A 23,317-nucleotide genomic window follows, 5' to 3' on the forward strand; every position below is an offset into this window, starting at 1 on the left:
ATGAGCATATACAGGGGGAGACGGTCCCCCTCAGTCACAGACATAGGGGAGGGGAATAGGGGGGGAAGCGGGAGGGAGGGAGGAATGGGAGGATACAAGGGATGGGCTAACAACTGAGATGTAATATGAATAAATTAATAATAAAAAAGGAAAAAAATAAAAATAAATAAATAAATAAATAAATAAAAAGAAGGACCCAGAACCTTCCAGCAGATTTCCAGAGCCTCTTCTGTGGCAACAGTACCCCCTTGAAGAAGAAACATGCCCTTCAAGAAAAGGAATTAGGCCACCTTGGCAAGACCACTGCCTACAGCATCTGGCAGACCCGCTGGACTTCCCAGAGTCCAGACAACTGTGTCTGAGCCATCCCAGGACATGTGCCACCAACCAAGCCCACAAACATGCATTCTTTATTGTGAGGAATCAGAAGGACTTAGGGGTGCCTGATATTCAGGGAACAGATTTTAAAATCATAATTTCCTAAAGACCAGTGGGAAACAGGACTGTAATATTTCAACTTCCCTCTTCAAGTCTTCATGCAAGACAACTGTGTGACCCTGATAATGATGCAGGCCCATCACTCTTACTGACTATAAGAAGTACAACTGCTAATGGCCATTAAAAAAATGACCACCATTACTGACTGCGCAAGCTCACCATGCCTACTTACCATGAAAGTAATCATTATCGATCATACAAGCCAATCACCATTACTGACCATGTATTTTTAAAATACCATTACTGGCTATGTAAACTGATCGCCATTACTGATCATGCAATCCAACAACTGTCACTGGCCACAGGAAGTGATCACCATTATTGGCCATACAAGCTGACCAGCATTAATGATTTATAAACTCAAACTAATGACATTATTTGTCTTGTTTACCTCACTATAATGTAATAGACTTACATTAGTTACTGTACACAGCTTCTTTATAGTTTAAGTAGTGTTTTTAAAAATCACCAGATACGTGAATCTCCTAATCAATGGTGTTTATTTAGATCAGGGCCTCTTTGTCAAATATAAGAAGCTCTTGGTAGTTCCCCAGTCTTTTGGTTAATTTGTTCAAGAGTTAACAGATCAACCAATACCAGGGCCTATAAGAATGGTACGCATGCTAACTCTGATCTGGCACCTGTTTTGTAAATAAAGTTTTGTTGGAGCATCCATTCATGTACATGTTGTCTACAACTCTTTTCCTGCTATAGCCAGGCCACAAAGTGGATGCAGCTAAAGCCATGGGGTCAGCAAAATCTAAAAGACTCACCATCAGGCTCTTCATGACAAAGCTTGTCAGTTCCTGATCTACATCAAAGGTTCTCTAGCATTAATGACCATCAAACCACCCTGGGAGGTTTTTAAGACAACATATTCACAGGGCCTACATGGGAGTCTCAGATTCAGGAGATGAGGCCCAGGAACCTGTATTTGAATCATTCTTCCCCCACCCTTGGTGACTGAGGACATGTTATGAGAAACCTGTGTCTGTTCCATGATCCAGTGCATGCCATGAAGGAGCAGGGTGCCCTGGATAAGAGGTGGGTCAGTGCCCTGATCCACTCAGGAAGCACAGCTGTCATCCCAGAGCTCTGGTGTCCTTATGGGATGCAGAGCTTCTTTCGTTATTGTTGTTATTTGTTTGCTGTTTGATTCTTTTTTAAAGCTCAATATGGAAAACTTTAAGAAAAGTAAATGGCACTTTAAAAAAATATTCCCAGTGCTACTACCTGAAGGTAGATGCTGTTTATGTTCTGAGCTATGATTCCAGACACTTCCTGTGTTTTTCCAAGGTATCTATATAAAAATACCTCTTTATTTTACTATATCAGCAACAAAATGGGATTAGAGAAATGGCCTGTAGTCTTTCCTAACAGGGAAATGTATTGTAAACATTTCCACATGTCAATAAATATTACCCAACGGCATCATTCCTGGCAAGCAATTGTAAAAATAGAAGGCAGAGGATCTCTCCACACTGAAATGAAATCGTCTCAAAGGCAGATGGTTAGCAAAGGTAATGTGGCATTGAACACTCTGAGTACAAGCTTGAATTTGTGTAAAAGCAACGGGGAATCACACATCCTCTGTCTGCACTGAGCATCTCGGGAAGAATCTAAGCGGCAAGAAATTAGGAAGAAGCTCAAACTACTCTTACTGCATTTCCTTTTAGACTAAGGAGGCTTTTTTTTTTTTTTTTTTTTTTTTTTTTTTTTGCTACGTACATGTAGATTATTTCAGAAAAACTAAAAGTCTATCTTTAAAAACTGACTTTTCGAGCATGGGAGGCTTCCCTATGAACTCTTGGTCAGAGAGGCCCAAAGCCCCCCCAACTGCAGGCTGCTGACAGAGCTGTTGGTTTTCCGCCATAATTAGACGGTAGGGCTGTATTGCTGAAGGCATCACACGCTGTGCTTGAAGGACAGAACTTTTCCCCTCCTGGCTAGTTGTTGTGGCATCAGAAGGCATTATGGATGCCCCTGGATAAGAAATGCTATCAGTGGTCTTACCCAGCAGTTTACTTCATGTTACAGTACAAAACCCCAAGGCATGACGTGCCCACGTGTGTAATGGCAGTATGACAGCCATGGGAGCAGCTGTTTGCTGAGTAGATTTGAGGTCTGCCGTAAAGAATACAGAATTCATGCTTATTGCCATAAAATTTCCTAAAAGCCCACTGCTTTTTTTTTTTTTTTTGAGTCATGGGAGAACCTACTATTGTTTGTTAATGGCCGTGATGTCAAGCTTTCTTCTAAATATTTATGCTTATATCCATACATTTATGCTGCTCCCAAAGGAGACGCTCCTTTCTCAGTGGGCAGTTGCTGATACAGAGATTCATAATTTGCTGATATTCTGAGGATAAGTGACTACAACGCTCATCCCTAAATGATACACCTAGTCTCATACCCAAGGCTCAGGGGGGAGAGATATCACAGAGGAGGGAGTGGAGCCAGAAGATAGATAGGGGTGTGGTGAGAGGTTGTCTTCTGGACACGACATGGCCGTTGCACTCCAGAACTTGCAGCACCTGTGTTTACTTGTACAAGACCTGCACAAGATCAAACCAGTCACAGTCCATCATGGAAAAGTTGGGACTCATGAGGCCCCACCTTTAGCTGATGTGCTGTTGGCAGTTGATGGCTACTAGCAGAAGGAGAGCTTGTTCTCTTCATGGCCGCTGGTGGTTTGCCCACGCTCCAGGTGATAGCCTCATACTCATGCGCATTAGGCAGCACTAACTAGACTTGGTAAATTATTATTAAAATAAAGAAGTCATGAAGTTGGGAGGGATACATGTTGTGAGAGTTCTGTGGTGGAGTCTGAGGGAGTGGTGAGGATAGTAAATATGATTTTCAAAAATGTATACGCACATAAGATTTAACCTAGTATACAGAAACACCTGGCATCTGGAGGCTAGGGAGATATTTTGGTGTGTAAAATGCTTACTGTTTTAGCATGAGAACTGAGTTTGAATTCCTTCCACCCACATAAAAAAAAAAAAAAAAAAAAAAAAAAACAGATTCAGCTGCATGTACCTATCATCCCAGCGTTGGGAAGCAGTGTCAGGGATCAGCGAGGCTCACTGGTAAGCCAGCCTACCAAATTAGCAAGCTCCAGATTCAGTGAGAGACCTGTCTCAAGCATAAATAGATGGATGGATGGATGGATAGATAGATAGATAGATAGATAGATGACAAGTCTTAGAGGAAGATACTAATGTTCATTTCTGGCGTGCATGCGCGCACACACACACACACACACACACACACACACACACACACACACACACAAAACTGCATTGTATTCTATGAATAAACAGTAATATATGGATCCATTCATTTCTTGATAGCTTAAGGAACGGCTGGCAAAGTTGCTCCATTACTCACAGTGTGGTAGATCTCTGTGTACATGAATATGGCCAGCTATTTATGAGTATCACCTTAGGTGACATTCTCAGAAGGGCAGCACTGGAACTTGGACTTTTGTGATTCTGAGATTTCAATAAAAATTGCCATGCCCCCTTCAAGAAAAAGACATACTCAGAAACAGCAAGCTAAGTGTCCTTTGAATGGCTCCTGCTTTCTGGCAGCCAGGTGCAGAGGCCAGTGAGGCAAGCATTCCCCCCCGCCCCCCTGCAAAGCAAGTGTAGATGGAAGACAGGTACTACCAGAGCCATTTCCATACATATTGGATAACAATAGTGCTCAATCCCTGCCCACATCACCCAGGTCAATGCCTGGTCGCCCCTCCCCATATCTCTCAAGTGACCCAAAGCCAACACACTGAACCAGATTTATTTTGGAAGGGTTCATTGTAAAAGGCAGTTTCTGGAACCTCCCAGGTACCCTCCTCAGGGCTGCATGTCAAGACCTGCTGGCAGGTAGACAAACTTTGACATTCTTCTCTCCCTGCCTGGGAACAGGTTAGTACAGCCAGCCATGATGCACAGAGACCCCTTTGAACTCAAGATGCCTGTCAGGTAGAGAGGTTTGGCACATCCGGGATTTATAAAGAAACAATTCCATTCTTTGGCCAGCTATGCAGCTCTTCTTCCACAGTGCATTCGAGGGCAGGCAGGCCTCCAGTGAAAGCACCTTCCCCTGGAGCAGCAGCACTGAGAAGAATGAGATCCCTGCCGTCACCAAGGACAGCATCTCTGAAGCTGGCAGGATGCCTGGGTAGTCCACCATGGGACCTCCTGTGCCTGCAAAAACCTGCTTCAGTTCCCAGTAGCCTTCTGTTATGGCTTGAGGGCTAAATGTCCCCCCACAGGTTCCCATGTTTGGACACCTAGTCCCCAGATGATGGTTCTGCCTTGAGAGGCTGGGTCACTGGGAAGGAACAGATCTTAAGAGCTTCACTCCTCTCCTCTCTCTGTCTCCCTGTCTCTCTGTGTGCATCTATGTTTCTCTGTGTCTCTCTGTCACCCTGTCTCTCTATCGTCATCTGTGTGTGTGTGTCTGTCTGTCTGCCTCTGTCTCTGTCTCTGTCTGTCTCTGTCTCTGTCTCTGTCTGTCTCTGTCTCTCTCTCTCTCTGACTGTCTGTTTGTCTCTCTCTCTGTCTCTCTCTGTCTCTCTCTCTGTCTCTCTCTCTGTCCTCCTCTCGTCTGCTCGTCTCTCTCTCTCCTTCTCCCTCGCGCCTCGCTCTCTCTCGTCTCTCTCTCTCTCTCTCTCTCTCTCTCTCTCTCTCTCTCTCTCTCTCTCTCTCTCTCTCTTATCAGAACACGCCACTTCCACCACCATGCCTTCTCTGCAGTAATAGGCTGTACCCTCCACCTGGGAACTAAAAACAAACCTTCCCTCCCTTAAGCTACTTTCCTGGAAGATCCTGTCACAGTAATGAGGAAAATGACTAACACATCCCCAACATCACCTTCAGGATCGGATGCAGGAGAATGAACAGACAGGACAGAAAACTTTGCAAAAAAGTGGTGATTTGACAGCAGCTCCAGGAACTCTGCTGTGGGAATGGCAAACTGTCACTTGTCCCCTAGCTTCCTTGGGCCTCTGCTCCCAGATCCCTCTTTAGCAGGGAATGTCAGTGTTGACAGACTGACCTCACAGCAGTCACTGAGATCAACAGATGCAGTGTCATAGATGTATGCTTACATGAAAGGACATTGAAGTTTTGAACCTAGAAAGCTACCGTGGGCATTGCTTTAGAAAATAACTGAAGTTTATTTACTCAAAGAAAGTGGATACTGTAGATGCAGTGAGGTTTTTTTCTTTCTTTTCTTTCTTTCTTATAATCCTACAGCCTGTAAACCTTTGCGGGGGGATTCACTTTTAAAAATGGCACAAAGAAAAAAACATGTAAAGCAGAAAAAGAGGCTTAATTGCCTACGTCCCTGGCCTGATGTGTTCATTCACCACTGGTTTGGCCCCTGTGGCTTGGAGTACAATCCGTAGAATGGAATCTTCTGAAAACTTACAGAAAGCCTGGTTTTCGTCCTATCCCCAGACTGGTTAAATTGGAACCTGCTTTATAGCAAGGTACACAGAATTCCCCAAGACTCATACCCACAATAAAGTCTGATAGGCACTAGCCATGTTATTATTCAGTGTTTCCATAGAGAGGCTGCTGGCCCCCAAACTCCAGTAAAAACATCAGGGTCACACAAGAAAAAGGCAGTTTCCCTACTTGCTTCAGCTCTCAGCCTCATTGGTTGGGGGGTGGGTCTACACATTTAAAAGCTCCAAGATGGTCAGACCATTCGCTATGTGGACCACACAGCTGCTCTTGGGAGCTAGTGAAATATACAGATGTGTCTTGACCTTAAACTAGTGTTTCTCATCCTGATCTGTGCTGAATGTTAAAATCACCAGTTGCCTTTAAAAAGGAATGTTCCTGCCTGATTTAAATAACTGGGAGTGTGGCCTTGGTTCTAGCATTTACACAACTTCACCAAGGTTTCAAATGTGTTGCTAATCCTAAAAACTACTGAGTGGGGGTGAGTTCACCTGAAACTGGTCCTGATACTTACCAGGCATACAGGTGATCAAATTAGCCATGCCAAACAGCTTGCTCATCCTTTAAATAGAAGTCGTAACCAACCATAAAGCCCCATTATTATAAGATACATTTGGCCATGGAGGGAGCTCAGTGAATAGAGTGCTAGCTGTACAAGAGTGAAGACCTGAGTCAGATCACCAGATGCCATGTGAAAAGGCTAAGCAACATGGTGTGTGCTGATAATCCAAGCACTGGAAGGCTGAGACATGCAAATCTCTGGGGCTTGATGGCCAACCTAGCTTAACTGGCTAGCTCCAGGCCAGTGAAAGAACCAGTCTTAAATACCTAGGTGAATAGATCCTTGAGAATGAGATCTGAGGTTGACCTCTGACCTCCACATACACACAAGTGTACATGTGCACACATAAGCACAAACATACATAGGCACAAAAATTAAAAGTAGATATATTTTACATCTGCCACATAGTAGGGAATTAATAAATTCTCAGTGTCCTCCCATCCCATACTATAATTAGTTGTTAAAATTCAGGAGATATTCCTACTTCTTTTTAAAAATATAGAGGAATTCTAATTCAGCAACAAGGTTGCTCTGGCAAGGAATCGCATTCAAAGACCTAGGTCTGTGTGATTCAGCTGGAATACAGGCCTTTAGTATACACCGTTAATCCCTCTTACTAGGATACACACACACACACACACACACACACACACACACACACACACACACAACACACACACACACACACACACACACACACACACACACACCTTTAGTACATTCATCTAATTCCAAACAATGGCATCCAATTGAGGAACAGGCAGTGTGATGAATCATGGAAAGATTTGACAGGATGAGTCAGAGATAGGATACACCCAACTCTCTGGATAGAGAGGCTACTTAAGAGAAGTGCAGAGAGAGTTGCACAGATAGTACAGAGAGAAGAGGCGAGATCAGCACAGGAATACAGGAGAGGTTGTGGAGACTGTACAGTAGAGTTCAGCAGTACACAGTTGGGTTCAGCTCAGTGCAGTTCTACTGAGCGCAGTTGAGTTCCTGCAGTTCAGCTTGTAGAGTTCAGAGGCAATTTTTTCCAAGCTGAGTAATTCAATGAGAAATGGAAAGAAGCTGGTTTGAATCCATAAGTTAAGAGAAGACTTTTGAGCCAGCTGACTTAAACTAGCCAGCCAGAGTTCAGAAAGAACTAGAAAGGGCAAGCTTATTCAGCAGTAAGTCTCAGAGGCTGAAAATATTCTAGGCCTAGGTTAGCAGACAAAGGCTTGAAGCTGAAGCCTTCAAGGTCCAGGCTTGTAGAAGACTAGATTGTCTGGAGGCTAGAAATGTCCAAGCCTAGGCCTAGGGATAGTAAGAAATGCTCTGAGCTCAGCCCAAGCCATGTTTTCATCACGTTTGGGTATGGCTCTCTTATCTCATTCCCCCATCTGAGGAAATAAAGACAACATCTACAAAAAAGGAAGCCACAACCTGAGCCATGTTGGATTTTATATTCAGAGGAGCATCACTGGCCTTCCAGCCTGTGACATCACTTTACACTCAAAAGCCATGCGCTTGGGCTTAATATTCTCCTATAGCTGCTTGGAATTCCAAAACTTTCTGAACATTTCACACTGTGCCCCACACATTAGGTAGCTGGTACTTTTAGGAAGGAAACCAGTGAACAAAGCCTATGCTTTGCACCATTTTTGCAAGGAAGAAAATAACATGGCAGGCAGGATGGAAACTCAATCCATTGTTCCCTAAGTGTACTGGGTAGTGAGGGATGGAAAGGATGTCATTAGGCCTTCTGAGAGCAGGAGGCAGGGGCAGACCAACTTGGGGATCTTGCTCATTTCCCTTGGAAGCTTTGGGTCTGGAGCAGGTGGCAGACACACACAGATGTTGGAAGTACAGGTAGATGAAGGAGATCCTCCCTCCTTACACTTCTCCACTACCCCACCTTGCTCATGACCATGATGGGCATGCATCCTGAGGGCTGGGGACCAGTGGGAGCCTGGGGGAGCATTTTCAGCAATTGTTTTTATTAGTATGTGTTTGTTTGTTTGTTTGTTTGTTTATTCCCTAATACCACGTTGTGTTTCCCTAACCAGCCATTGCCTTGCTCTATCTGCTTTGCTGCCTGCAGCTTCTTTGCATGTCTTGAAACTGAGTTCAAAGGAGACTGGGATGCACAAACAGACTTGGACACTGCAGCCACATGACATTAGCTTTTCATTAGCCAAAGGCAAACACCCTTCTGGGGGAGCTGAATTCCCAATTCCCACAGGGAAGATGCAGGCAGAGAAAGAATGTGTCATGAAAATAGAGGTGGGGTTCTTGTGGAGCAGTTTCTGTCACTTGACTTTGCAGGGGCAAAGGCCATCCTGGGTAAAGAATACCTTAAGATTGACAGCACCCAACTTTCTGAGTTTTCCATCTTGGTACCAAGACAGGATACATTGGATGGGATGGACCAGGATGGAGAGTGTATCAACATGAATTTGATAGATCATAAAATACAAAAGCTTGTGGATATACTTATTTTTAATCAATTCATTTATTCACTTTACATCATATTTATAGTCCACTCCCTCCTCTCTTCCCAGTCCCATCCTCCTTCCCTCTTTCCCCTACCCTGCAGGAAAAGGAAGTCCCCTACTAACCCACTCCAGCACATCAAGTCACATCAGGGCTGAGAGCATCCTTTGTGGATATTTTTTTAAGAGCAAAAACTAACATAAGGTTGCTTTCATTCCTTGTTCTAAAAGCCCCATTTGTTCACACATCTTCTGAGATGTTTTTCTTGGGCATAAAATTATTATGAGGGCCAGGACTTCTGGGAGAGCCTGGTTATACCCACAGGCATAAGGCATGTGACCATCCTCTGCTACATGGGTAGCTGGAGACAAAAGGTTGAGAACTGCTAACCTAAGCTATCAAAAGCCTGTTAACCCTTTGGGAACCTGTGACAATGCCATGGATTAGTAAACACTTCATTCTACTGCCAACATTAAATGAATCTGAGAGGCAATAGCTTTTGAGTGTAGAGCCAAGCATACTAGCCACCCTTGGCACAACTAAAGAGGATATAGTGGTCTGCCAAAAACAGGGCAGCCAGCAGGTAGCCCTGAAGGAAAACATTCTGTATCATGCTCCAAGTCCAGGGATTTCTCTTCAAATACGAAAGAAAAAAAATCACTGCTGAATAACACCTGGCTCCCTAGATCTCAGAGTTAGACATGATGAAGGGAGAAGTAGGGCAGCTAGACCTCAACACAGCCAGTGATGACCACGAACGGGCTTCTGGGAAGATCCATTGCATACTTGAAAAGTCCCCACAAAGAGCCAGGCAGCAAAGACATGCTAGAAAACACCAACATGCTGCCTCACATCCCCTTCTTAAAGCTCTTAAACACCAAATTCTGGATCTTAGTCCTCAAGCAGAGTGAGGCTTTGTGCTCTGAAGTCCAGGCATGAAAAGGGAAGGAACTTGCCACGAATGTAACCTATTTAACCAAGACATGTGCAAAGGCCAAGAGTCATTTAGGGAGGTCCTCAAGTTGGAGAGTCGCCAAACGTATCAGAAAACAAGGAAAGAGAACACAAACACTCTGCGTTGAATGGAACACAGAGTCCATTGGAAAGCAATGGATGCCGCTCAGGTGTGTGACTGCTTGGTCCATAGGGACTGGCACTATTAGGAGTCCTGGCCTTGCTGGAGGAAGTGTGTCACTGTGGAGGAAGGCTTTGGGGTTATATATGCTCGAGCTAGGCCTAGTGTGGCATATGGTCTCCTTCTGCTGCCTGCAAATCGGGATGTAGAGCTCTGAGCTCCTTCTCCAGCACCATGTCTGCCTGCGTGCCACCATGCTTCCCGCCATGATGATAATGGACTAAACCTCTGAAACTGTAAGCCAGCCCCAACTAAATGTTTTTCTTTTTAAGAGTTGTTGTGGTCATGGTATCTCCTCACAGAAATAAAACCCTAACTAAATCACTTACTCCTTAGTGGGTACTTAGTAAGTACTTTAGGATGACAATGCAGGGAGCAAAGCAGAAAAGCACTACCAAATTCCTGTCCAAAGAGTCACCGTACATCAGGAGTCCCGGGCCAAGAACCCCAAGCATAAGATTCTTTCAAGAGCCAAAAAAAAACCTTCCTCCATTCCACATGTCAATTGGAAGAGGATATAGGGCAAGAACTTAGGAAATAAACAAGCATGGTGGAAGGCTGGACACGAAAACCCAACTCCCTCACCTGCCATACACTGCTCTTAGTTTCTGATCCCCTGTTAAACAGACTTCAAAACAGTATATGCCTCAGAGCAAGGGGAGCAGCTGTGAATCAGTGTCATCAGTGGCACGTCCATGCAGGGTCCAGGCCACCTCTAAAAGCCTCCAACGTCTCCTCTGTATGCTCTGTCTCCACACACTCTCCTTATCCCAATTCCCCTGCTCTGCACACACGGCTGTAGACATGTGACCATGGTGCCCCAGCTGAGAAACAATGCCAAGAGCGTGTCAACCGTAGGGTTCTAAGACTCCACCCACCTCCTCCCTCCATGTACCTGGAGAAAACTCTTCTCTGTCCAAAACCTCAGGCCAGGAGAAAAATGAGTAATGACTCCTCCCAAGGCTATATCCTCCTCAGCTGAGTGGTTAAATCGGAGGAATGGCTTCCTGCAAGAGCTGCTCCCAAGATCTTCTGGCAGCAGCGAGTCCTTCCAAATCAAGACTCTGGCATGATCCTACCATCCTCTCTGAAGAGAGTTACCATCTGCTTATGGGGGAGAGGAATGTTAATACTTCCCAATCATGATCAAATAGGCAACTACTTTACTAATAAGCGCCTATTAACCAACTGTATGTCACAGTGGAACAGCCCCGTAGAAGCCCTCATTCACTCACGGGTTCATCAGAGGCACAAGCACACATCTCATTGCTAAGAGGAAAAGCAAGCTGGCTGATAAAGTGCTTAAGGTATTATTGGAAGCCCACACTGCATTTCTTAATGCCTCTCTGCCTGTACTTTCAATCTCCCCCCCCCCTTCTCTCCCCCAGGCCAGAAACCACCTAGAATAACATAATTAGTTAAAACTCTGAAATAAATTTGTATATTTCCAGGCTTCCAATAAACAGCTCCTGCCCTGAACCTCACAGTACTCACCCCTCACCCAGCCAGGCCACCCCAGGATTTAGCAATCACAGAGTGAAGGCCTAACACAGTAGGGACAAGGTTCCTGCAGGGTCACGCTCCAGTAGGAGGTCTGTCTGATTGGTCCCATCCCTGGCCATACAGATACTTCACAGATCAGCCCTGCCAGGATGAGGCACAATGCTTCATCAGTAGCAGAAAGAAGCCCCCACTGTATGCTCGGTATCACTTAAAAACCTCCTTTATGATTCCAAGAGAAGATGGGTTCATATTCCCAGACCAAGACTTTGATGGATGGGTTGGAAGATGTTAATGAGGGGCCTGAGACGTTACACTTTCAACTCATGTCTATACGATCTGGCTAAGATGCTCATCATCCATAAAGCAGGTGACCAGCCAAATCCATGGACAGTTCTGAGATACCTGGTGAGTCAGTGAGAGGATAAACGTGCATTTAAGTTAAAACACACAGAGCAATACATTTTCACAAATGTACTCAAATATACAACATGTATAAGTCTGTATATGGATATTTATAGAGCTATCTATTTGTGTAAATGCACATATACCAAGAAATACAAAGATGAGCTAGCAATCAGCCTCTAGCACAGTGTTATCATCTAGTGAGGTGGCTGACAATTTAGCCACCTATGAGATATGGATTTGTTGGGGAATGGCCCTTGGCAAAAGGGTTGGTATATAGAAAGAACAATGACATGAAAAAGAAAAAGATACAGAGACAGGCTAAGACAAGGAAACTGGCAGGTGCATGCTGGGCTCATGCCAACTCATAGGTAGCAACCTATGAGACCAGAGTGGGAACAGAATCAGAGGTGGTCGCTAACATGGTTTTCATGGTATCTGCCATGTTTGATCTATTCTAAGAATAAAACATTCAATGAAAATATAAAATAAAATGCTAAACAACTTAAATTGTAGGACTGTGAATGTTATTTTATTCAGTTATTTTTGTATTTTTTTCCTGTACATTTATTTCTCAGAAGGTAAGGAAGATTGTTTCAAGTGCTTCTCCATATCCACATGCTATTGCCATTTGCCCTCGGGTGTAAGTGGCAGGAATTGTTTGTGAGCATCTCCCAATCCTCCTCCCCCCTCCAAAAGTAGTTCACATTTCTAAATTAGCCCAGACAAGCCATTTGCAGATTAATGGACTCTTTTTTTTTTTCATGATTAAAATTAATATAAACAAGGCCTGTTAGATCACAGAACTTGGGAGGCTAAGGCAAGAAGATAATGAATTCAAAGAGATCCTGGGCTGCATAACAAGCTAGAGTCCAGCCTGGGCTACCCAGCAAGGCTTTAAAAAAACAACCAAAGCAAATGAAATACATAAAATGGATGCTGTTCATTTTTAAGTTCAAGCGTCTGTCAAGTGCAGCATGAAGTTTCTGGCGTGCTGGGCTGAGTGATTGATGGGTTCTGCCGTAAGTTGCTCCTGGCCTAGGAGGGCAGACAGATGATATGTGAGGGGGAAAAATGAGAATGCACTGTGGGCAGTGTGTAATAAGGACATTTTTACTACTACATACTGTCTGAGACAAAGAGGTTCATGATGGAGTCTTGGGGGAGCTATATTTTCATGAAAGGATATTAAAAAGAGGCTAGAAAGACTAATACATCAAGGAAAGAAAGAAGGGGGAATGGAAGATGAGGAAACCCTTTATATGCCAGCGTTATGATGTAGATCCCAATGTCCTTAAAGATGGTATGCTAAAGGCATGGATACCAGCCTGTGGCACCAAAGGAAAGTGGCAGAGCCTTGACTGGGCAGAGTCTAGAAGGAGGAGATTATGTGGCTAATATGACTTGAGGTAGATATTGAGACGTCACTCTTCTTTCTCTTGGCTTCCATGCCACTATGAGGTAAACTGACCTCGTCCACTGCCCTGCATCATCACAATGACAGACTGAGTATCAGTGAACTAAAATCCCCAAGACCATGCCACAAAAGTAACTTTTTATCCAATATGTTTATTTCCCCAAGTATTCTGTCATAGCAATGGGAAGCTAACTAATACAGCCTACCTGTTACAGCACTCAACAACCCCATAGCTAAGTAGTAATATTCCTAACTTATACTTGAGTAAATAGAACTTTCTAGAAAGTAAGCACCCATATGGGCGCCAAAGAGCTAATATGAATTCTCTCCTGGATTTGAAATGTTAAGCCTGAAAATGGAAGTGTGTATAAAGAGATAGAGTTCACCCAAAGCAAAGCTAGGAGCCTTCCAGTACACAGGCTGTCACTTTACCCCCTAGATTTGGAAGCCATGGGATATATTCTCTAATGTCAACCTGACTGGCTTTAGAACCACCTAGGACATTGAGGCATGCCTTCGGTGTGTCAGAGAGAACTGACTGAGGAAGAAGAACCCACTAGAACATGAGTGGCATCATCCCTGTGTACTGAAGGCTTGAAAGAGGGGATTGGTCTCTATACCATGGTCATCTGAGAGGTGAGAAGCCCTGGTCATATACTCCTGCTACCATGAACTCTATCAGACCATCCAACCACAATGAACTAGACCTTCAAAACGTGAACCAAAACCACTACCACCAACAACAACAACAACAATGGTAGTGATCTGTTCGTATCAATTAAAATTCAAAGTAACTGATATGTTCATTGACAACCAAAGGCCAAAGTTATTTGTGGCATATGGCACTTGTTCATATATCAAATGAAGTGAAACCTAAATAAGATGGAATAGGATCAAGATCAGAAAGATGAAAGATTAATTCTAAATAGTCAGTCTTGGACATACCAGCACTCTCTACTTGGCCCTAGTATCAAGTGCCTGACTTCAGAAAATAAGTTTTATTTCTACCTATGGTGACATATTCTCCTTCACCAACCAGGACTAAATAAGGCAGCTCAGCCTGGAAAAGGCGATCAGGGGATGGGAGATGTTGAGGACAGCTGAGGGGAGGCACCACCCTGGATACTGCCTAATCCATCCAACATGGGGACACGCTGTTCCACGAACAGAATGACAATTAATAGAAAAAATCTGCTCTCACATCACTGCCAAGTATGCATTAGGGTCTCAGCGGCTGGTGAGCTTCCTTGGTGAAAAAACAAAAAAAAACAAACAAAAAAAAAAAAACCATTCTTCCCTTTGGTCCACATACTGATGTTTTCTCATGGAAAAGAATAAAACAATTGTAGGGAGAAAAAAAAAAAAACAGCAGTGCTCAAAGCCAAGAGTCCAAGGGACTACCCAAGACATAAGGCTTTGAGTCACTTAGCAGGCACCCCAGCTAAACCTGTGGAGTTCTGTTTGACAAATGCTAAGTGCTGGCAAAAAAAAAAGGTGTCTGCAGTCAAATTATCTAAGAGTAGTCTGGACTTGTTTGAGCCATCAAAAACCTATTTCCTCCTTGGAACTTACCAGCACATGTATTTCTCTTGGTCAGAATATTTCAAATTATTCACAAAAGCTGGAGATGTTCTTTAAAGGTAGAGCAATCACCTGCCATGTGTAAGTGCTCTAGGTTCAATCCTGACATCTACAAACCAGGAAGAGAGGAAGGAAGAAGTGGAGGAAGAAGGGAGGGATGAACAAACAAAAAGAGAGGAGGCAGTAAAGGAAGTGGAAAGGACAGAGGGATGGAGGGAGGGCGTCAATGGGGGAAAAACAACTTGGCTTGCTTTCTTCCATGACTTACTCAAATTCAACAAAGCAAAGAGTTCGAAGGCTGAGGACTCCAGGAAGACCAGTTTATCTGGCCCCAGCTTTCAACTCTTTTAGTCATCTCTGGGTAGCATCCTACATGCCAGTGCTCTTAATTTTAAGGGAGGTCCAGAGTCTTGAAAATGTAATTAAGTCTAGTTCCATGTGTGTATGAATATTCAACCCTTCACCAGGTACAGTCACTCAAACATTTTTCCATATGAACCCATATGGAATGCTGTTCCTATGGATGGCAATCATACTCTCTTCTTTAATCCCTGATCCCCAAGGTCAGGACTCTCACCACAGAAACCAGCTTCTGGTATTAAAGCCTTAGGAGCTCATCTTTCTGGATTTCATAATGCCACCAGCAAACATCAACGTGTGCGTGTTGCTTCAGTAACCTTTAAGTCTCCCTCCCTAACTACCTCTGCCAACATCAGTTATGCATGACAGCCCCAGCTGGGAAGTCATCTTGAAATTTAAGTTTCAATTCTGGAACCAGTGGTACCCCATTCCTAATTATTTGGCCATATCCATGGATGCTAATTCACCATGTTAACCCCTTTCTTGCCATATGCCTCCCATGAGCCTTGGCAGAGCACCACATCCCAGCACTCTACTTCTACCATAATGGGGTTGAGTACATGGAAGCTGGCCAACAGATTTAGAAACCATGTTGCTCTTGGCATCCATTCCAGGACTCTGTGCAGAGCTACGTGCTGAGATGCAACATCACAGGCAGCTTTTCGATGCCAGGGTTCACCAGCTTCCACCTCACTGTGCTGAGTCTCAACAAGATTCCAAAGATAGGTACAGACAAGAGGAAAAAAATCACTCACATGAGGAGCTCTTTAGATCACCAGTAATGAAAAGAATTGCCATTTGCCTCATACCTAACTCTCCGCTCAAGCTTTCCTTATCACAGAAGGCCATCTGAGCAACCAGCAGTTTTCGGCATCTGTGTTTGGTTCCCATAGATCCCAACACAATCTTCAATCCAAAATTACCCAGAAAAGGGTACAGGCAGGAGTGTCCACTAGGGCTACTGAGGTGCAATGACCAGAGGCTTCCTCAGAGAGTACAGAGAAGTGGAAACACTACCTTTTGACCAAAATACAGAAAACATGGAACTCTTGGGACTAAAAAAAAAAAAAAAAGTGCCACCTTACCCTTCATTCCAAATTTGGACCGGCGACCATATTTGTTGATCATGATAAAGAGAACAACCAGAAGGACGCAGGCAAAGGCAGCAAGCCCAACAGCTATGGATACCTGTTAGGAGCCAAACACAGGTAGTCAGGAGCAGACATGGGAAGCTCCAGAGCCTCAAAGGTAATGTGTGTCCCCTAAATCCTCTGCTATTGAGGTGTGCACAGCCTGAAACCTGCATTTGGGGTACCACATGCACCCCAGGACACCTATGCATATGACAATGTCACCTCGCATCATCAAAATATTAGGCACCCCTGGAGTAATGTCTTTAGAAGTGGTTTTATCAGGCCCTGAAGAAAATTCTAAATTTTTTGTTTAACAAACTATAAATTAATCAGCTAGATTAGGGGAAGTTTCCTAATTCGATCTTCTGAGCCCCTCTCACCTGGAGGCCACCCCAGAATTGCAATAGAAGGCTGAGAGAAATGTTCATCTACTGTTTTGATTAGCAAGCAAGTTCTTTGTCTTCACACTGAAATCTTGGCATAGTAGTTCTACTGAGAAGCCTGGGAGTTGTGGACTCAAGAGACTCATTTCTACTTCTCCCCTAGGGAAACCTCAGACTCCGAGACAGGCATGGGGAAACCTATCCAAGGAGATTCTCTGAGTAACTCTGGTTTTCTCAGGTTTGTCCAGTTAGTGAATAAGCCTTGCATGGCAGGCGCAGCCAGGCTTCTGACAAACTGAGAATTTCAAACTGTTCTCTTCCTAGCCCTGGGGCTTGGACCACCTTCCTCAAAGGCTTCGTCAAACAATGAAGTACTGCCATCAAACAAGGACAGTTTAAACCACCTCAAAGGAAATCATTCTCGTTGCTTTTTTTTTTTTTTTTTTTTTCTTCTACCATTGGTACCCAGGCTCCAGGTGAGAGACAATGTGGACAAGCTAGCACCTCAAACAAACTCTGAAAATAACTCTACCCTTAAATGTGTTTCTTAACCAAGAAGTAACTCACCCCAAAAGTGTCTTCCTCTGGTTTATGGGTTACGGTGATAGGGGGTGTAGGGCTCACATCAGAATCTGAAAAGAAATACAAAGGAAAGGAAGTCAGTTATCTTACTGGCCAGGAGACCCAGATAAGTGCCTTCCCTGTCCTTGGGAAGCAGGTCCCAAGATCCATCCCCCTTGCTGAGCAGACAACACCCTCAAGGACTGAGTCCCAATGTAGCTACCTGCCTCACGCTACAGTGCTACTATATATATATATATATATATTACAATATATACAATATATATATATATATATATTGCAGTCCTGCCCCACCTCCTACCCCTAGCCCAGAGAACACACCCCAACATAATGCACAGGACAGGACTGATGAAAATGGCTTAGAATCTTGACCAGCGTGAGCGTTAGGAAGGTTTCAACAGTGGCAGCAGCTGACATTCTGTTACTCCTTGCTTAGGGCACATGTTTCCTTCTCCCTTCCTGTCACAAATCCTGCCCTCTTTCCCTCTCAACTTCTCAGAGAGTCCCAGGCTCACATCACAGGAACTGCTCTCTAGCCATTCCCCCTAGCGCTGATTTCAGAACACAATGGAACAGCAGTCAATGGGCCAGGAAGCAGCACCAAGTGCCATCCTCTAGCTACAGTCACGGCCTTGCAAGAAATGGCCCAGGTTCTGAATTCTCTTAAGGGACATCTGCGAGATTATAAGATTTTTTTTTTAATGACCAAGAACAAGGGAAGGAGTCAGAGTTGGCATTTCCACATTGCCAAATGGCCAGAGCGTCCCTTCAGAGGGTGGTTCTACTGTCTCTGACCTGAAATTAGGCAGAAAGGACAACGGTTGTTGCTGCTGCTATCATGGGGGACTGATAAAAATAAGCAAAACTCCAGCTCCTGCAGGGACTGCCCAGCCCTGCTGTCAACTCTCTTGTAAATGGAGCTTCAGCGATACCATTCAAGGGCAATGAGAAACCAGGTACCATAAAAAACCAGCTACCCAAGGTGGATTCTAGCCAAATGCTTGGTCTCTCAGTGCCGGTGAGAAACACTGGCAAGTCTATAGGCCCCACTTTTTCACTATAAAAACAACTGAGATGATCCATGGGGCACTACCTGGGCATGTAGAGCCTATCATTCACCTGCCGCAGCTCCTTCTCAGCCAGGCAAACAGATCTACAACCCGCTCATACCTTAGAAAACTCCCTGAATGGGCCAGTGTAGGAATATAGCTCGGCTGCAATGCCTAATCCTGCATTTAATCCCAGTGCAGAATGAGAGGCTTGGTCAATCTCCAGGAGAAACTGTTATACAGGGAAACGACCCAAGAAAAGTGGGCCTAGGACCGCCTCCTTTTCATAATGTACTAAGATACCCTCAAATGCCAAAGGGCTGGGAACATGGACTAGGCAAGAGACCAGTATAAACTTAACAGTCACCGAACTACCAGGACAAAAAAGTTTCAAATCCAAAGTCAAGCAAACTTACCTAAGTCAAAGAAATCCGTGCTCTCTGGGAGGGAAAAAAGAGCAAAGAGGTAATTAACAAATAACAAAAAGACTAGGGCTTGTACAGGCCAGCATCCTGTGAGCTATAACCTCTCCCACTTACCACAATTCCCTGTGCCCACAGCAAAAGACACATATAAATCCTTCCTACGTCACCCTCTCTAACCACTGCACTACCTCAGGGAGTACTCCTGCAAATGGAGGCTTGACATATGTAGCTCCTTGCAAAGAGGGAAGCCCACTTGGGGCTAACAACTGAGCTAGTTTTATTGTGAGGCTAAGAACTGAGGCCCCACTAACATCTCTGCCCACAGTGACCCTCCTTCAGGTGCCTGGACACTGGAGATGGCACTTCAGCGCAGGCCCAGCGATGATCCCGAAATGAATTTCCTTCCCTCAGTACGCATAGGCAATGCTTAGAGGTCTCTGAGAAGTTCAGGACACCCCCTCTAGAATCTATCACCCACGCAGACATGTGTTATCTGAACGTTGACTTGTAGAAATGGCTCCCCCAATGATGAAAGCTAATCCTTAACTGGACACTGATTATGATCCAGGGGCTGTGCACAGTGCACCGAGTACTATGTTGTTCAAGCCTTATATCCTCCTTGAGGATGTATAGTGGAGTTATAGAGATTAACTAGTTGAATACTGTTCATCTAGAAAGAGATTATAGCTCATTCAAATCTAAGATGGGACTCTTAGCCACTCTACCAGCACTGCTCAACCTTGAGCACACAATGGAATGACTCATCAGCCGGTGACTGGTACCATCTTCCACTGAAACCTGGGATTTCCTGAAGAAATGGACCATTTCAGATCTGGGACAGGAAAAATAAAAATCATGCTGAGGATAAGCCTTCGGCACCAGAAAACAGCAAAGTCCTGGAAAGGGAAAGCAGGCATTCACGCTCAGGGGAGATGTCTGATTATCTGAGCAAATGATACTGAGAGCCATGTTTGGATATGGACTGCACTGTGTTGCCTCAAGAGCCATCTGACTATGTTATAACCCAATACTTCAGAATGTCACTGTATTTGGAGAGAAGGTGCATAAGTGAAAATGAGGCCACTGGGCTCCTGATAACAAGGGATTAGGACACAGATGTGCTTAGAAGGAAGGTCAAGCAAAGATGAAGAAAAAGCAGAATCTACAAGCCAAGGAGAGAAGCCTCGAAAGAAAGTAAGCCCCGGCACTGGTTGGTCTCAGATTGCCAACCTCCAGAGTTGTAATAAGATGTATTTTTGCTATTTAAGCCAACCAGTCTATACCACTTCACTATGATAAACCTAGAAAACAAATACACAAATTATAAAAAATACCCACAAGTCCTTCATATAAACAAATGCTTAATTGAACAAATAATTGGAAGACACTCTTTTTTTACAGTAGAATTCCAACTAACAAAGGGAAGGATGAAAACAGAAGACACTGTCATTCAGGAAATACTATAGTGATAATTGCCCAGGTGAGAATCATCAATGAATGTGACTGTATGAAAAGATGGTGAGAAACAAGCTAGTTGTGCCTTTTCAGTTCCTTACTCTGCTTAACTAAGGCTGAGATAAATCATTTTTGCAGTGAACGAATCTGGCAAACAGCATTTTGACCAAGATGGCCTCCTCCCTACTTATTAGCCATGACAACATCTTCCATTCTTCAACAGGATGGACCAAATGGGTGGAAAAAACACTTCTATGAGCTCTTGTCAAAACAAGCCAACTAACCAATCAAACAACAAACAAAAAAGCCAAAAACAAGCAAACTAACAAAGGACCTGTCCCAGATCAAAGGAACTGAGGTTATGATATGGCAATTAAATTTGGTGTCTAATCCTGGATAGAATCCAATAAATCCCAGGACACTAATGGAGTCTCTGATTACATGTCAGCAATCTGTAAGTTAGATAACACTGTTAAACCCGGCTTTGAGCACTGTATTGTGGTGTGAGTGAGCCATCGACATCTGGGGATGCTGAGCGAAGGGGAGAAAAAAAAGTTCTTTGCAGTGTTTTGAAACTTTTGCCTTTTTTAATACCCAATTTATTTCAAAACGAAGTGGAATCACTCAGGACCAGTGGTTCTCAACCCAGAATTTCAGACTCATATTGTCTGCCAATTTCTTCAGGGAGTATATTTTGCTAAAGATAAAATCCAGGGCCTCATACATCCTAGGCAAGCCTTCTACCACCAAATCATGCCATCAGGCCCTGGTGCATCCTAAATAAACCCTCTACCACGGAGCCACACCTCCAGCTTCACATTGGTGCATGCTGAACAAGTCCTCTACCACTGAGCCATGCCCTCAGTCATGAGATTTTGCCTCCCTATGTTCTAAGGTGACATTGATGCTACTAATCCCTCTGGGAGCTGCTGCACCCCAACGCCAACCCCCTCTCATGCCCTGAAATACAAGAACAACTCATTCACTGGCTCACTGGTCAGCTGCTTCCTTCATTCATTCACTGTGGTCCTCCACTTAGCAGACTCTTGGCTAAGTCCTCTTAGCAACTGTAGCCACTGGGCTGCTAAACATAAACTAGCAAACGTTCCTCTATGAGTGTTTGCAGGGAACATGGTGCCTTCTGAGTTGTCTATCAGAAAAGGCCCATTTGTAGTAACTGCTGTCTGGTTGAGTGTTTTTTTGTGGCCTGTTCTGTATACCTGTGGGGAAGATTTGGTTTAGGGGATAATGGAAGAGATAAAGGCTTTAACCTGAGCTTTGGGGCATGAAAAGAGAGAGGAGCCAGATTAATCAATCAACAGTATCCATTTACTTTATATTCCTCAGCAGGATCCTACTTATTAAGAGAATATTTTTTTCCAGCAGTCAAATATTTTGGCCAAGTGCTTGAACCCTGTTAATCTCAAAATCAGTGTATGATTTTGAGCATAGATTAGCAAGTTCTTCCCTGGAGCCAGGCAGCATGTATACATGCAAGAAGCCTGTGAGCCCTGGGACAGGGAGACACATTGGCTGCTATTTAACTATAGCAAGAATTCACACATTTACGCTGGGGAAGAAAAGATAGCAGGAATTGTCCTTCCTCTGACCCCTACCACAGGCTGAGACAAGGACAGGACCATCAGGAACAGAGCTGAGCAATGGATGGAGTGTATGCTTCCTACAGCCCCAGACAATAAAGCTTCAAGAAGCAATCTCCCTGTGGAATAATATTTACCACAATTGTGTCTGTGTGTGTGTGTGAGAGAGAGAGAGAGAGAGAGAGAGAGAGAGAGAGAGAGAGAGAGAGAGAGACAGACAGACAGACAGACACAAAGACAGACACAAAGACAGACACAAAGACAGAGAGAGACAGAGGCAGAGACAGAGACAGAGCATGTGTAGGTATATATGCTTTGTGTATATACACAGCCATGTGTGCATGTGAAAGGTAGGTAGCTCACTGAACAGGAAGCTCACCATTTCTGCTAGGCTAACAGCTCAGCAAGCTCCCCAAATTCATCTGTCTTGCCCCTCCCTTCCCAGTGCTGGGATTACAGGCATGTACCACCATGCTTCACTTTTTTTAATGGGTTCTAGGGATTCAAATCCATGACCTCATGCTGGTAGAGCAGTGGTTCTAAACCTGTGGGCCACGACCCACTTGAGGATCAAACAAGCCTTTCTTTCACAGGGGCCACCTGAGACCATCAGAAAACCCAAATATTTACATGATGAATCATTTGTTTATTTATTTATTATTTTATTAATTTATTCATATTACATCTCAATGTTTATCCCATCCCTTGTATCCTCCCATTCCTCCCTCCCTCCCATTTTCCCCTTACTCCCCTCCCCTATGACTGTGACTGAGGGGGACTTCCTCCCCCTTTATATGCTCATAGGGTATCAAGTCTCTTCTTGGTAGCCTGCTATCCTTCCTCTGAGTGCCACCAGGTCTCCCCATTATGGTCAAATATGAGGCACCAGAGTACGTGTGAAAGTCAGACCTCACTTTCCACTCAACTGTGGAGAATGTCCTGTCCTTTGGCTAGATCTGAGTAGGGGTTTAAAGTTTACCGCCTGTATTGTCCTTGGCTGGTGCCATAGTTTGAGCGGGACTCCTGGGCCCAAATTTGCCTATCATAATGTTCTTCTTGTAGGTTTCTAGGATCCTCTGGATCCTTCAACTTTGCCATTCTCCCACGCTCCTCTCATCTAGAGTCCCAATAGGATGTCCTCCCCTCTGTCCCAGTTTCTTGGTTAGTGAAGACTTTCATGGGACATGCCCCTTGGGCTAGTATGCAGATATAAGTGAGTATATACCATTTAACTCTTTTCTTTTTCTGGGTTAACTCACTCATTATGATCATTTCTAGT

General features: G+C 44.2%; 1 protein-coding gene across 7 annotated transcripts in view; it reads right to left on the bottom strand.

Moving 5' to 3' along the window:
* The window catches only part of Ntrk3 (neurotrophic receptor tyrosine kinase 3), a 379,071-nt gene that overhangs the window by 231,046 nt on the left and 124,708 nt on the right, over window positions 1-23,317 (bottom strand). For all 7 annotated transcript variants that reach the window (XM_051148743.1, XM_051148741.1, XM_051148747.1 and 4 more), the window contains 3 exons: window positions 18,974-18,997; window positions 17,494-17,558; window positions 16,496-16,598 (listed from right to left, as the gene is read on the bottom strand). In XM_051148743.1, the coding sequence (XP_051004700.1) occupies window positions 16,496-16,598; window positions 17,494-17,558; window positions 18,974-18,997 (192 nt within the window). The remainder of the gene's footprint in view (window positions 1-16,495; window positions 16,599-17,493; window positions 17,559-18,973; window positions 18,998-23,317) is intronic.

This window comes from Acomys russatus, chromosome 7 (genome assembly GCF_903995435.1).
Source record: "Acomys russatus chromosome 7, mAcoRus1.1, whole genome shotgun sequence".
NCBI lineage: Eukaryota > Metazoa > Chordata > Mammalia > Rodentia > Muridae > Acomys > Acomys russatus.